Source organism: Apis cerana, linkage group LG13 (assembly GCF_029169275.1).
Source record: "Apis cerana isolate GH-2021 linkage group LG13, AcerK_1.0, whole genome shotgun sequence".
Classification (NCBI taxonomy): Eukaryota; Metazoa; Arthropoda; class Insecta; order Hymenoptera; family Apidae; genus Apis; species Apis cerana.
The window spans coordinates 1,651,409-1,666,234 of record NC_083864.1 but is presented as its reverse complement, the minus strand read 5'-3'; the positions used below and the strand labels follow the sequence as shown (position 1 = coordinate 1,666,234).

The following is a 14,826-nucleotide window of genomic DNA, read 5'->3' as shown; positions in this document are numbered from 1 at the left end:
ATAGAATTTTGCAACAGAAAAAAAATGACTTTATTTTTAAAAATATTAATTATGTAAATTATTGCTTTTATATGAAAAAAAAACATTGATATATTCTTTTTATTTTGTGTATATACATGTGTGTGTGTGTGTGTGTGTGTGTGTGTGTGTGTGTGTGTGTGTGTGTGTGTGTGATTATTCCTGTAAATATCAGAAATATGAAAAAATTGTATATCATTTAAAAGATATGTCATCTAACATACTATAAATACATATTATAAATGTGGTAGATAACTATTAAATCAATAAGTCGTTATTTCAATTTTTGAAGTTTGAAATTGTCTTCAACTTGCACAAAAATAATTATTAGTTTAAAAAAAAAATTATTAGTTTTAATTATTTATTTATATGAAGAATAAAACGTACAATTTATTGATTTTTATTTTATTAATCAAAAATGAAAAAAATATATTAACATTTTCATTAGAAGAAATAACATTATTCTGTAACTTACTACTTAAAATAATAAATCGATTGCAATAAATTGTTCATTTTTTACTTCATCGATATAAAATTTACGCCAAATATTATTAAATTTTTACTAATAACTTCATTTATTATATTTTACAATTTTAATATTAAATTATTTTATATTCCATTAAATAATTTCATTTATTATATTTCAAACATAAAATTACTATCCGTTTCACAAAACTATTTTAATAACCATTTCCAACAACTTTTTCCTTGAAACATATCTAGTAAAAGTAAGAAGACAAGAGCAATAGAATTGCAGTTGAGTTCCTGGAAGCGAATGTGAACTCGTGCATACATAACTATCAGCGTAGAAGTTGATCGAGCAGGCAAAGGGGGATCTAGGCAAGAGCGGAGCAACGTGTTTCGTCATCGACGGTCTGGTTGAATCGTACACGGTTGGAGGCCGATCGAGTCGAGTCGAACGCGAGTGGAACGCCACGGAAATAGTACACAGACTGCGTCGATGATCGTTTGTCGTGCTATTACGCAAGCGGTCGTTCTCGGTCTGGGTTTGGTTCAGGTGTATGCGGGGATTCCTCGTGGCGCCGTTCGTCTGGCGCACTATTCGCCCCTCACACGCGCCAGTCGGCCATGTTCGTGAACTAGCCGATGACAGACACGAGATCTGGCACACTCGAGAAACCTCCTATGGCATCCGGAGAATTCGTCGAGCGCGCAAGGTAATTGATCGATTTATAATGGACCGGAATTGTATCGAAGAAACGTGGACTATTACATATATTAAATGAGAGGAAATAATTATATATTATATAATTACTGTTTTGAGATGCTTGTGTAATTCGATTCACGTCATTCTGATTATAATATTGAATCATCACGGTGAATGAATGAAAATTTCTATTTTCTTTTCGCCTTTTTGATTTTTTTCATGGTATGCATCTATAATAGAATAAAACGAAATTTATATGATTATTTTTTTAATAATAATGAGAATCTTTATAGAGAAAAGAATGTTTGTGATTATCACAAAAACGTTGAAATTTTGATTTCTTACTTCTTCTGTATATTTTTATATATACAGAATTTTTGAAATTAATATTTTTATATATATTATTGATTATATAATACATTTATTTTTTAATATGTAATTTGTACATGTTTCAATTTTAAGTCAATAAAATCTTTCAAACTATAAATCATTTTAAAATGTATTTTGAATATAACTTACATTATTCAAAGAAGATAATTTTTATAAGATAAGATTTATAAATGTTAAATATTCTCTATATTTCTTAAGATACCAAGATGATAAAGAAAATAACAATCAATATTTTTACTTTTTAAATTTAAATTAAGGAATAGATTTATTAATGTATTCGTCGATGCATTTTGGCATTATTTATAAAAAAAGTATATATTATGTTTATGTTTATATTTATGATAAAATATATATTATATTTAAATATATTGCAAAATAATTTAGTAGATATTCTAATTTTATTTTTATAAAATTTATAGTAGAAGATAAATATAGCTTCTTTCTTCACATAAATAGCTTATATTTTTTTTATATTGAATTAATACGTTTAAAATTATATGATTTCATTAAAAAAAAAGAAATAAAATCCATCAAATTCTATTCACATATTATTAAAAAAAATTTATAAATGTCGTAATACCTCTTCCTTGAAGCAATGTAAATTCTGAAAATATTTTTTAAAACTATCTATAATTTGTGAAATAATTGCATTTGAAAATTAATATAAGATAATGTATATATATATTTAATATATATATTAATTTACTGATATTTTAAAACAAAATCAGTCTTAATTCTTTTCTTTTTATTTCTAATTTTTTTTGTTTAAAAAAAATCTCTAAAAAACACTAATAAAACTAACAACAAAAATATGCATGATTATATATTTTATTAAAATAAAAAATTATAAAAAATCCAAGAAATTTGTGGAATTCATAACAGATTTATAAAATATTACTTTTGAGATTTTTTTGATAAATGCTCAAAAAAGATCTAAAGATAGATTTAATTTTTTTAAATAGAATATTCAATTTTTTTATTATCTGATTTCGATAGAATAGCAAATTTTGAATAGTATTAAGTGTATCTAAAAATGTATTATTTTTAGTACTTAACTTATTCTGTTACTTCTATTGTATATGTAATAAAAATGAAAGTATATGTATTTTGAATATAAATAAATACTAGAATACACAATAATTGATTTCATTCAATATCATTCATTCAACATTTATTTCATTGAATATCACATGAGCTTATTTCCTACAAGTCATAAAAAAAAGAAAGAAATGATATTGAAGAAAGAGGTTTGAAGATCACTGTGCTCCCTATTGCATGAGTTCTCCTTCATTTCTTCGTGTAAAGAGGTTTGCTCAAATCCAGGGATAATTTTCTCAATTTTTAATTCTTAATAAATACAAAACAAAATCAAAAAATATAATTTTTTTTGTTCTAGATTTTCATCTTATTTTAAATTTTATTTAAAGAATCATTTCTTAAATTTTTTAATATTTTTAATTGAATATTTTTTGTTTCAATTAAAAATAATTGAAAATCTTTTTTATGAGATTTTTTTTTTTGCTTTATATCATTTACATCATATTTATATAAGTTAATTTTATTATATTAGTTGTTATTTAGTTCCACGTACATTTTAAATAATTTTTAAAATTTTTATCGATAAATTGTTGAACCTTAAACATAATTTCAAATTCTTATTTATCAAAATTCATAATTTCAAATTCTTATTTATCAAAAAAAAAAGAAATACTTCCTGTCTACTGCAAATTAATATTCCCATAGAATTTTAAATTAGAAATAAATATATTTTTCATAAAAATTTATTTTTATGTGTTTAAAAAAAAACTTACATCACAACAAAAAGCAAATGATCTCATAAATTATAATTTCAACGTCTAAACATAAGCTCTGAAAACATGTTTCGATATACATTTATATTGTGAAATTGTACGACTGGCGCCTATGCGATGGTCAATTTAATTCGATATGACCGAATTTGCATTTTGGTCAAGCATAGAATTTTGCTATTCAATCTCTCTAATTACAACTCTACAGAAACGCAGTTGTATTTTAGTTATTAACGATAATCACCAACAATTTCGGCCGTGTCAATTATTTCTGCTTACTTATCATTAAGGAAACTTTGACAACAATAAACGTCAAGAATACACTATACACAATTAATTCAATATATTTTATTTAATGTTAGATGCAAATAATTTTTCGTGTGATATAAATTTATTTCTAGTAATTTATTTGTTTAATATTATTGAAATTATTTTGGAATTAATTCGATCTCAATAATTATTTTTTGTTCATTTTTTTCTATGTGTTATAAAAATTTCTATAATATAAATTAAAATATAAACTTCATTATATAAGTGATTATTTATTATATTGTCCGAATGAATTTCATTTTTGTCAAAATTGGAAAAAATTTAAGAGTAATTTGAAATAAAAAAGAAGATTGTAATAATATTTTGTTTCTGAAATATAATTATTAAATCATAACAATTTTATTATATGTTAAATAATATCAAAATTACTAATAAAAAATGAGAAATGGAGAAAATATCATAATCAAATTTAATCTTAAATCTTATGACACAAATTGTAATATAATTTTAATTGTAATACAATTAAAATGTTTCAAAAATTAAACCAAATTATAATTATAAACAAAAATAATCTTATTTATATATAATATTTATATATAAAATATAAAAATTATTAAAAATTATAAGATTTTTTAATAAATTAAAAATTATTTTATGCCGACAATTTTGATGAATATACATATAAATTATTTTTTTTGATTTAATGATTTTATGTGCTTAAATTTGTGCTTAATATATTGAAGTAATTTTTCAAAATATTTATATCAATTTAAAATTTTTTTTATTTAAAATTTTAAATCAGAGATATTTTAAATATTATAATTATTATAATATTTATCATAATTTTAAAATAAGAAGAAATTACTAATTTATTTTAATTACTTTGTAAGGTATTTAAAATGTTACATTCGTTCTCTTATTGTTATTATTATTATTATATATTATTTCCATTTATTCCATTAAAAAATTTGAAGTATTTTTATAAGTAAATACTATTTGAAAATATTATTTTATTTAACATTTAAATCAAATATTATATAAATCATATAACAAATAATTCTGTTCAGATGTTTAAATTTTTTTTTGAACTCTTAATTTTTGAAATAGATTAAAAATAGTTATGTTTTCAGAGTTTTCATAAGTTTTTTAAATTTCCAGATAAGTTTTTTTGAATTGTTATATTTTATAAATAATTAATTGCATCTTATTGATTTTTAATAATATTCATATTCATTCACAAAATATATATACGTTTTAAATATTTTTTTGTCCATTTGCTTTTTATTAAAATATCTTTTTGATTATAATTCATTGGCATATTATTATCAAAAAAGCTAATATATATACCTTTATCTTATGATATTTTTCAATGATAGATAAATTTAAATGAAGTTAGTTACAAGACTTGATAAAGACTTGATTTTAAAAATTATTAAAAATGTTTTAAATTAATATAATACACTAATAAAAAACTAATAAAATATATACATATCCATCTTTAAGATTTCATAAATATAAAATTATAAATATAAAAATTTTTCACATTGAAATTGAAACTGAAAAGTCAAAATATTTATATTTTATATAAATATAATATATAGTGATGTTATAAATATGCTTATAGTTATACGTATATCCTATAAAATTAAAATAAATTATATATTCTTATATTTAACAAATATTTCAGAAGTTATCAATAGTTCATCTATTTTGTAAGATTATTTAATTATTTTATCAATATCATCAACTCAATAAATAATAAAAGATAAAAATTAATTATTTTTCAAAATTTTTATTTGTTATGATTAAATAAAAAATCAAAATTATGGTTATTTTTTAATTTTATAATATAAAAAAGAACTTCTTAAATTTTCAGATTTAATATGCAACTAATTAATATTTTTAAACATATTCTTAGATTTCTTAATCTTTAATTCTTTAATTACTTTTATTATATCAAAAGTTTTTATTTATTTTTTGTTTTTTGTTCTTAGAAATATGTTTTTATACATATTTTGTTAAATATATTTTTGACTTTTTAATTTTATTTTTGTTATATTATAATTTTTATATTAATCTTATTTTATAATTTATTTATATTTCAAAATATAAATGTAAAATAATATACATTGCAAACAAGCAAGAATTAAGAATATTTGTGAAATAATTTTCTTTAATCAATTATAAATTTAGTTTAAATTTCTTTATAAAAAATTAATAAATAGAAATATTATTTTCTGAAAATAAAAATTAAATTGATATAAATTAATGAATAATAATTGATAAAAACAATTTTTAAATTTTCGGTATCTAAAAAAATTTATCAATTAAATTTAGATTTTGTTAGCTCAACTATTAATAAAAAACTATTTTTGCTTATTATTAAAAATTATGAAATAGTAAAAAATAATTTTAAATTTCATTCATTTACAATCAATATAAATTTTATATTTCATTTATTTACAATCAATATCTATAAAATATTTTTAATATTAAAATTTTTTTAAAATTTTTAAAATTCATAAAATAGATATTTTCACAAATATCTTGAATTCTTAATATAACTTATTATATATGTATAATCATTCAATCAAAGCAAAAATTTCAATAAAGATTCTATCAAATGATATGCTTGGTGTACGAAGTTCAGTGCACCGCTTTCATCGCTTTCACTATTTTCACCCCTGTAATAGGTGCGCGGAATTACCCCTTCGTTGTGCGTACTACGCTGGGGTGAAACGACGATGGTGAATCTCAAACGCTATGCTCGTCGTGTGCAAAGTTCGTCGAAGTGCGTGCACATCGTTGACACGCAGCCATCGTTCAGAAAATTCCTGTTCGTTTGCCGGCGGCGTAGACGTTCAAAGGAACGCTGCCGTATCGACCACGTTCTTTATGCGTTTGCATCTCTCATCTTCTAAAGATTTCACGGAAATGCAGCATCACAAGAATTAAGATAAAGTCGCCAAGTTCCTACGTATACAATGATAGTCTTTTATTTTCTCTCTTTATTATTTTAATTATTATAATATATTTTAATTAATATTATAAACAAAGACTTATATGCTTTAGTATAATATTTAAAAAAAAATTTGTTTTAAATTATTGTAATTTAACATAATTTCAAGATTTTAAAATTACGATATAAGATAAGATAAAATGTGAAATAAAATATAAAATAGTGAAGAAAATATACAAAATTATTATTAAATTATTAATAGAACAAATATTTATATAAATGATTTTTACAATGACTTTTATATTTTCGTGTGCTGAATTTGAATTTGATTATAAAAATTATTTGTTAGATTTAGAACATAAATGAGTAAAAAAATAAATAATTAAAAAATTTATTTTTTATGTTCCAATTTATGAATACTAATTCAATATCAAATATATTTTAAATGATGTCATACAAAATATACTGGTATAAATAAAAGAATAAAATTATTTAATTATAAAATTTATATAAAAAAAATTGTTTTGGTTTTAAAACTTTTTTGTTTCTGTCTTATATTTTTTGTTTATATCTCTTATTAATTCTTTCAAAAAATTTTGTTCAAAAAATTAAATCTTTTTTTGTTCAAAAAAAATATACTGAACTTAAATATGCAAATGAATCATTAAAAATATATATTATTTAATATCGTTTTTTTTTTCAAAGTGTATCGATCCTCTCCAATCTTTACTTATACATATCTGGTAAATTTTTGAAATCGTTATTTTTTTTGAAAAAAATCTTCTATAAAAAAATTTATTCTATGTTTTCGATTTATTTTTTTAAAAATTATTTTTTTTTTTTCATCATTATAAGTCTTCGATATAAAGATAGATAAAATATTAATTTTTCTCACAAGCTCGAATTCATGTTCATGTCTATGCGTTTCGCAGTTATAACGGGTTTATTGCGAGCCCAGCTGGCGTGCATCCATAAATTATGCTCGTAAAAATTCTATAGGTTTTCCCTGGCGAACTTAAAGCTACTGTGACAAGAAAGTAAGCTTAGCTGCAAGAGTTGAAATTAGATTTTTTGATATATTTATTATATACATATATGTATATAGATAATATAAATAATATAAACTTATTTCACTTGAAACAACAAATTTATAATATGAATTTATATATAATAATATGAATTTTAATGTATAAATTTAATTGTATTTTTTATTAAAATTATAAATATTCCATTATCTTACATTTTATTTTATAAAGTCAAATTAGTATTTATTACAGGTTAATTTTTTGAAATTATTCAGTTACAAAAATACAAAATTAAATTAATAATTTATTATAAAAAATATTAAGAAATTATCACTATATTCAAATTATCAATATATTCCTAGAATATTGATTCTAAAATAAATGTGAAAAATGATATACAAAAATATCAGTTAAGACTTAATAAGTGCTTAAATTGTTTATAACTAGATAAATAGTATCAATTAATATTTTTATATATCAATTTTTATATTTACTTTAAAATCAATTCCTTCAAAAATATTTTGCAAATAAATTAACACTTTATATAATAAATTTATTTTGTTATATCTATATTAAGAAGATGTAATATAATTCCTTGAAATGAATTTTAATTCAAAAAATAGATAATAGAAATAATAAATAATAGATAAAAATAAAAAATAGTCTTTTTTATTTATTTTACATAAAATTCATATTAAGATAATAATATTTATTGTAATATTTTTATAAATTTGTAAAAATTATTATAATAATACTTTTGTCTATAATATTATATCTTTATATAATCATAAGAAATATATTGCATACTTCTAAATTAATTATTCTGATTATATAAAATTTGTACATATATGATATATATTGTATTGTATTGATATAAAAGTTTTATTCAACAAATATAGCTTTCATTCTTAATATATTATCTATGAATATTAAATTTAAAACATGTCTTTTAAAGTAAGTTCTAATGAAGTTATATATAAGTTATGCACAAAAGAAGTTTATGCATATTTATTATAATTCTTTAATTATTTGTAATTCATACGTTAATTGATTTTAATAAAACTTTATAATTATAAATATAATTTCTAATCAAAATATTTATAAAAGATATATTCCAAATTTTCATTTTAGATTCAAATAGAAAAGTTAAAAATCATAATCTTTATTTTTTTTTCAATAGCAATTTTTATCAATAGCAATTTTTAAAAAATTTTTTTATATATTATCTAATTATATAAAATAATTTTTAACAAAAACATTTCTTAAAAATATTTGTCATTGTTTTAATTTTAATTTTTTATTCTATTTTAAAGAATGTTGTTATATTATTATTATATTATTATTTATTATTATTATATTATTATTATGAATTACATTATTATAAAGTCAAGCAAACTAAAGGACTGATAATCTTTCTTAGAAAATGATTCGAAAATTCTAAAATTTCTTATCGTTTTGACGACATGCTTTTGTATTATTATGAAATACTGCTAATTAACTGTGTTCTGTTTTTAGTAATAATATATTGCGTATAAAAGTTTCAGTAGTATGAATCAGTCTATTGCTGTGTCAAATAAATACTGTCAACCATCGAATGTGACGATATGAAATTTACATTTTAGAAAGATGTAAATTTGCGTAAATCTCTAACAGTTTTTTCATCAATCAATAGAGAATCAGTTTTTCATTAGCATATGAAATGATAACTATAATATGATCCGAAATAAATATTAGGGCAATGTTTCGCACAATTGACAATACCATTGAAAATTATGCATTAACTCATGAAATTTATCATCAATGAGACGGAAGAGGACTATATCTAGGAGAAATTCAAGATCGATAATTTCCAACGATTCAAAATCAACAGTGATAAATAAGTAATATTATGTATTATCCTCACAAACATCAAAGATCTAATCCATCCCGGATCTATTGACGAAACAGTTAACAGTTAATCGGTCATATCCATTAATGGATTTATGCAATATAGCTCGACAAATAGGAATAAATCATATGATAGTATGGCGAATAATTCACTAAGACCTTATAAAATTTAAAAGAATTAAACATTAAAACCAATTACACAATTTTTAATAGTGGATATTGGAACGATGGTTTTTTTAAAACGTATATTATTTTTAAATGAATATATTTTTTCGAGAAGAAATATCGTGAACCAAAATGTCAAACTTTGAATTTACACAAATTTTTATACAATTATCAAAAGATTTAATCAAGAATGTTAATTACATTATTAATTCCATTTATTTATCTTAACTCATAGATGCAATATATTTGCGTTTCTTACAATTTATAATACGATATTTCAATAAAAATATAGAAATATTGAATAAAATAGTTTTTAAAATTGTTTTTCAATTTCAATACATCGATCCAAAGATATAAAATCATGCTATAATAGTCACAACTTTTATTTTTAAAATATTGAAAAAAAATTTTAAACCGTTTAAAACTACGAATATATTTTATAATCTCTTATAAACTTTGTGCGAGATTTTGAACCACGAATATAAGATATCGAAATATTATATCATAAGAATCATATATACTATTACACGATCATAATATCAACAAGATAAGACAATACTTTTTCTCTCCATCTCTTTTCTGTTCATAATAAAGCTTCGAAGAAAAGGAAAAATTTGAGACAATAATAAGAATTATCAATTATGTGAGAAGCATCACTAATAAATATGATTTTATAATCATTTTTGCCATATGTATTATTATTATTTCTATATTCGATCACTCTTACTTTTTATATTTTCTATATTATAAATATATTATAAATTCTTTACAAATAAAATTTTGTTTATAAGCATTAAATAAAATCGTTGATGATATGAATTTATTCAAAACTTAATGATGATAAATAAGAATATTTTTTTACAAAAATGAAATTTATTATTAAAATACAAGATTATCAACAATAAGCAATCCATATTGAATTTAAGAAACTAATATTTAATATCATCAATCACTGATGGTGTGGCTTTCACAATAGAAATGTAATTGAATCATATTTTTGTCGATAAGGAATTGATTAAATGAAAATTTCAATTAAACTAGATATGGTGAACTAGTTGAATGATAAAAAATCATCGGATCTTCTTACAATTTTGTCTTCTGAAGTTAAAAGATTTCAAAATTCCAAAATATTAACGAATATTAACTATAATTGCAAAGAAAAATTATTATCATTTTAAGCAAATAATAAGAAAAATATTATAAATAAAACTACATATTTATTTGAAAAAAATTGAAAAATGTATTTTGAATGATGCTAGATATGGAAGGATAATTAAATTAAGAAATAAAATAAATTGATTCTATTTTAATTCAGTTTCAAATTGGTAAGCAAAAATATATTTTGATTAATTGTATTGAAATAAAAAAGTAAAAAAATATTAAAGTTCAATTTTTATTATTACAATATGCAGCATTATATTAGCCGATTTAAACTTGACTTCATAGTAATCTATTAATTTATAAAATAATTTTTAATATTTTATAATAAAAAATAATTTCATATGGATGATTCTGAATTCATCACAAATTTCATTATAAAACGAAAAAAAAATTTTATTTTATTTCGTTTAAAAAAATAATACTATCCCTATTTATAAAAAAATAATTTATAATTTATAATATATATATATATTATATTATAGTGTAAATTATTTATATATATATAATATGTTTTTTCAAAAAAGTTTTAAAAATTGTTTGAATCAATCTATCAAATTAATGTTTAATATAATGTTTAATAATGTGACTTCAATGAGATATTTCAAATTTAAAAAAAAAAAATATTTTGTATATGGAATAAAACGATATAATTTATATTAAAATATTATATGTGACCATTGAGAACATTTCACTTATTGCAATAATGAAAAATGAATATCGACATAATATTTCTCTCAAAATCGTAAAACATTTGTTTCAAATATATTTTTGTATCTGTCTTTCAAAGTTTTTGAAGATATTTATAATATGTTTATTTATAATATGTATTTACAATGTTTTCAAAATAAAATGAATATATTATTTATATAATAGAATTTCAATTAATCGATTTGCAATTATTTGAAATTTCGATCATCGAAGATTTCGATTATTTTGATTATCCGGCATCTTCTGTTTATTAAAGATATGAATATATTTGAAAATAGAATTCTTGAAAATTGTTATTGGAAATTTTTTTTCATTGCGTTGAAAATGATTTTCAATAGTAATTTTTATTCTCAATGCAATATTTATTATTAAAAAATAATTGAATACTAAAAAATTGTATTCTCTCTACAATATTATTTAAATCAATGATTTGTAAATATATTTTCTTATTATCATTTTGAAGTCACTTTTACATTTTATACTTCAACAATCGAACTAATAATTATATCGTATAGGATATATTGGTTTATTCTAATAGAACAGTGAATAAGAATTCAAAAAGTATAAATTCTTTCTCTAAGAAATTCTTTCTAATAAAAATTTTCAAAGTTGAAGCTTCAAACGGATCTAACTACCTGATAATATCTTATCATCTTACTTCTTAATATACAATAAAATTAAAATATCGAAGTGAAAATTAACAAATAAATTGGAAAGAAATAAATAAGATATCTGGCATGACAAGTTATAAAACGGAAATTAAATGCATATAGCTATAATATAACAGCACAGAAAAAAGATCTTAGAGAGAAGAATAGAAAACTCATTGTGAGATAGCAAACTCCTAAAAATCTATCTAATCAAATTTTTATTAGAGATAATTAACTTTACAATAATATCTAAATTTTTTAAAAATTTTCTCTACTTAATTGAAAAAAAAAGAAAAAAATTTTCACAATCTGAATTAGAGTAGCATAACCTTACTATCTTTTCTGCTTAAAGTCTATCAATAAAATAGCAATAGGAAACTCTCAAAGGTAAAACAATTAAAAGAAGAATGCTACAACAAGAATACAATACCTCGATTTCGAATCACAAAACAAATTTGATACATTGTCCGAGTAGAAGATTCAATAACAAATTAAAGCAAAAAATGAAAAAACAGACTCAATTAATATACTTATAGAGACTCAATTAATATACTTTACTAATATAACCAACCCTAAACCATTACAAAAATCCAATAACTATCTATTTGATATTCCAATAACTAATAAATCCAATAACTAACTATTTGATATTGATAAAGCAAAGAGAACTTCACTTATTAATACAATGGTTATCAAAAACATTCGGAATTAATCCCCGACAAACAAAGCTTTCTTTCCAAAGAAATAAACTAGTAGGCTATTATCATTCTATTAAAATATTTATACAATTATCAAGAAATTAAAAATATTTTTGATAAGGAAAATATTAAATACTTTACATTTACTCTAAAAAATTCTAATTGAAAACTTCTTTTCAAAGGAGTCAAAACAGATGAAAAAAAATATTTAAGAAAAGATATCCAAATGCAAATTATCCAGATAATAAAACCAATCAAATACTCAAATAAAAAAATAAAAATCAAATAATAAAAATAAGTGAATAAAAATAAAATATTTTCAATTCACTTCATTATACAAGTCATATCTATTAGTGAAAGAGTAACAGACAGAAAAACCCTAACAGATTATAAAAATTTCTTGAATAATAACAGATGCGACAATTCTAGAAAAAAAGAAATGCAATGCAAATAGCAACTGTTTTTTAGAATATATATATATGAAATGTATTAGAACCATGATCTGAAAAAAATCACATAAACAATCATACTCAAATTGCAATCAAACGAGTCATCTAAAAATTTATAATCCAAAAATAAAATGCAAATTGCAATTCCATATAAGAAAATGATAATATGTGAAATGTGAATCTATTTGGTCAGATTGAATTCACACATCTAACAAATTGAAATCTAACAAAAATCATCAATACTTGAAAAAAAAAAATAATGGTATATTGCCTTAAAACTCAAACTACAGTACAATACAGTTGATATATTATAAATTTTATCATAATAATTTCAAAAGAAAAACTTAGATTTATACAAGCAGCTTCATCATGCATAGATAATTTAATTTAATTCAAAAAAAATTTTAACAATTATTTTAACAAATTAATTTTCAGCACGAATTCAGAAATAATAAAATAAGTAAAATTAAACTAATTAACAAGAAATCTTATTGCAGGATTACATCAAAATTTTTTTTATTCGTATAAATATAAATTTTTTTTTGCAAATTTCATATTTTCGACTCTTTCTAATTCTGATATTTCTGCACATTCTTTGAATATCACATACTTCGAAAATATACTTTGAAAATATGCATATGTGCACCGCGTGATATCATTAAAATCAGTGTAATGATTGATTATTTGTAGTCATTATTATTTTCAAATTATTTTTTTATTTTATATCTTAATAATGGAATTATTATATTTGAAGCTAAATATTATACTATGTAGGAACTACTAGTTCTTGTTCAATTATCAAAATCAAGCTACATTGAGTATTTGGTTCATACTTGGATAAATGACTGTTTGGGAATATCATGTGTTGTTGATATTTTATTTTCTTTTTTATCTCTTTATTATTTTATCGATATTACTTTTTACCATTTCACACATTATCTCTTCATTGTTACAATTTTTAAATTATATTGATATGTTAATTTATAATTTCAATTATATGGATATATTAATATCTTTCATTTTTAGAAGTAAAAACGCATATCTGCTTAATATTTCCTTTATGTAAATTTTATCTTAGCATTGATTTATTTGACGATTTGCATAAAATATTGTTATATATGACAATTCAAACATACTTGTAAGTATTATATTATAAGTATTATCATAAAGGACAGAAGGCAAGACCCATATGACTATGATTTATGGATATTAATACAAGTAAAAAAATAAAAATGAGGATGCTAATGAGTAGGAATTTGAGATTAATAGTTATTAAATAGCCATATCTAATATATATTATAGATGTATATTATAGATTATAGATTATATATTATAGATTTAAATTATAAGTAAATATTGAAAAATGAATTGTAAGGAAATATAATTTGTATAAAAGATTTCTAGTTATTCTTTGTACTATTCCTCATTTAGTATTATTTCTCACTTAATTGTTAATCCTATTCTATTTTC

General features: G+C 20.2%; 2 protein-coding genes across 5 annotated transcripts in view; one reads left to right on the top strand and one right to left on the bottom strand.

Moving 5' to 3' along the window:
* LOC114577416 (uncharacterized) overlaps positions 1-14,826 on the bottom strand; it is a 285,863-nt gene that overhangs the window by 104,092 nt on the left and 166,945 nt on the right. The window lies entirely within an intron of this gene.
* LOC107996991 (multiple inositol polyphosphate phosphatase 1-like) overlaps positions 382-14,826 on the top strand; it is a 34,948-nt gene continuing 20,503 nt past the window's right edge. The window contains exon 1 of one of the 2 annotated variants that reach the window (XM_017055326.3): positions 382-1,196. In XM_017055326.3, the coding sequence (XP_016910815.1) occupies positions 1,126-1,196 (71 nt within the window). In that variant the 5' untranslated portion in view covers positions 382-1,125. The remainder of the gene's footprint in view (positions 1,197-14,826) is intronic. The other variant, XM_017055327.3, reaches the window with a different exon arrangement.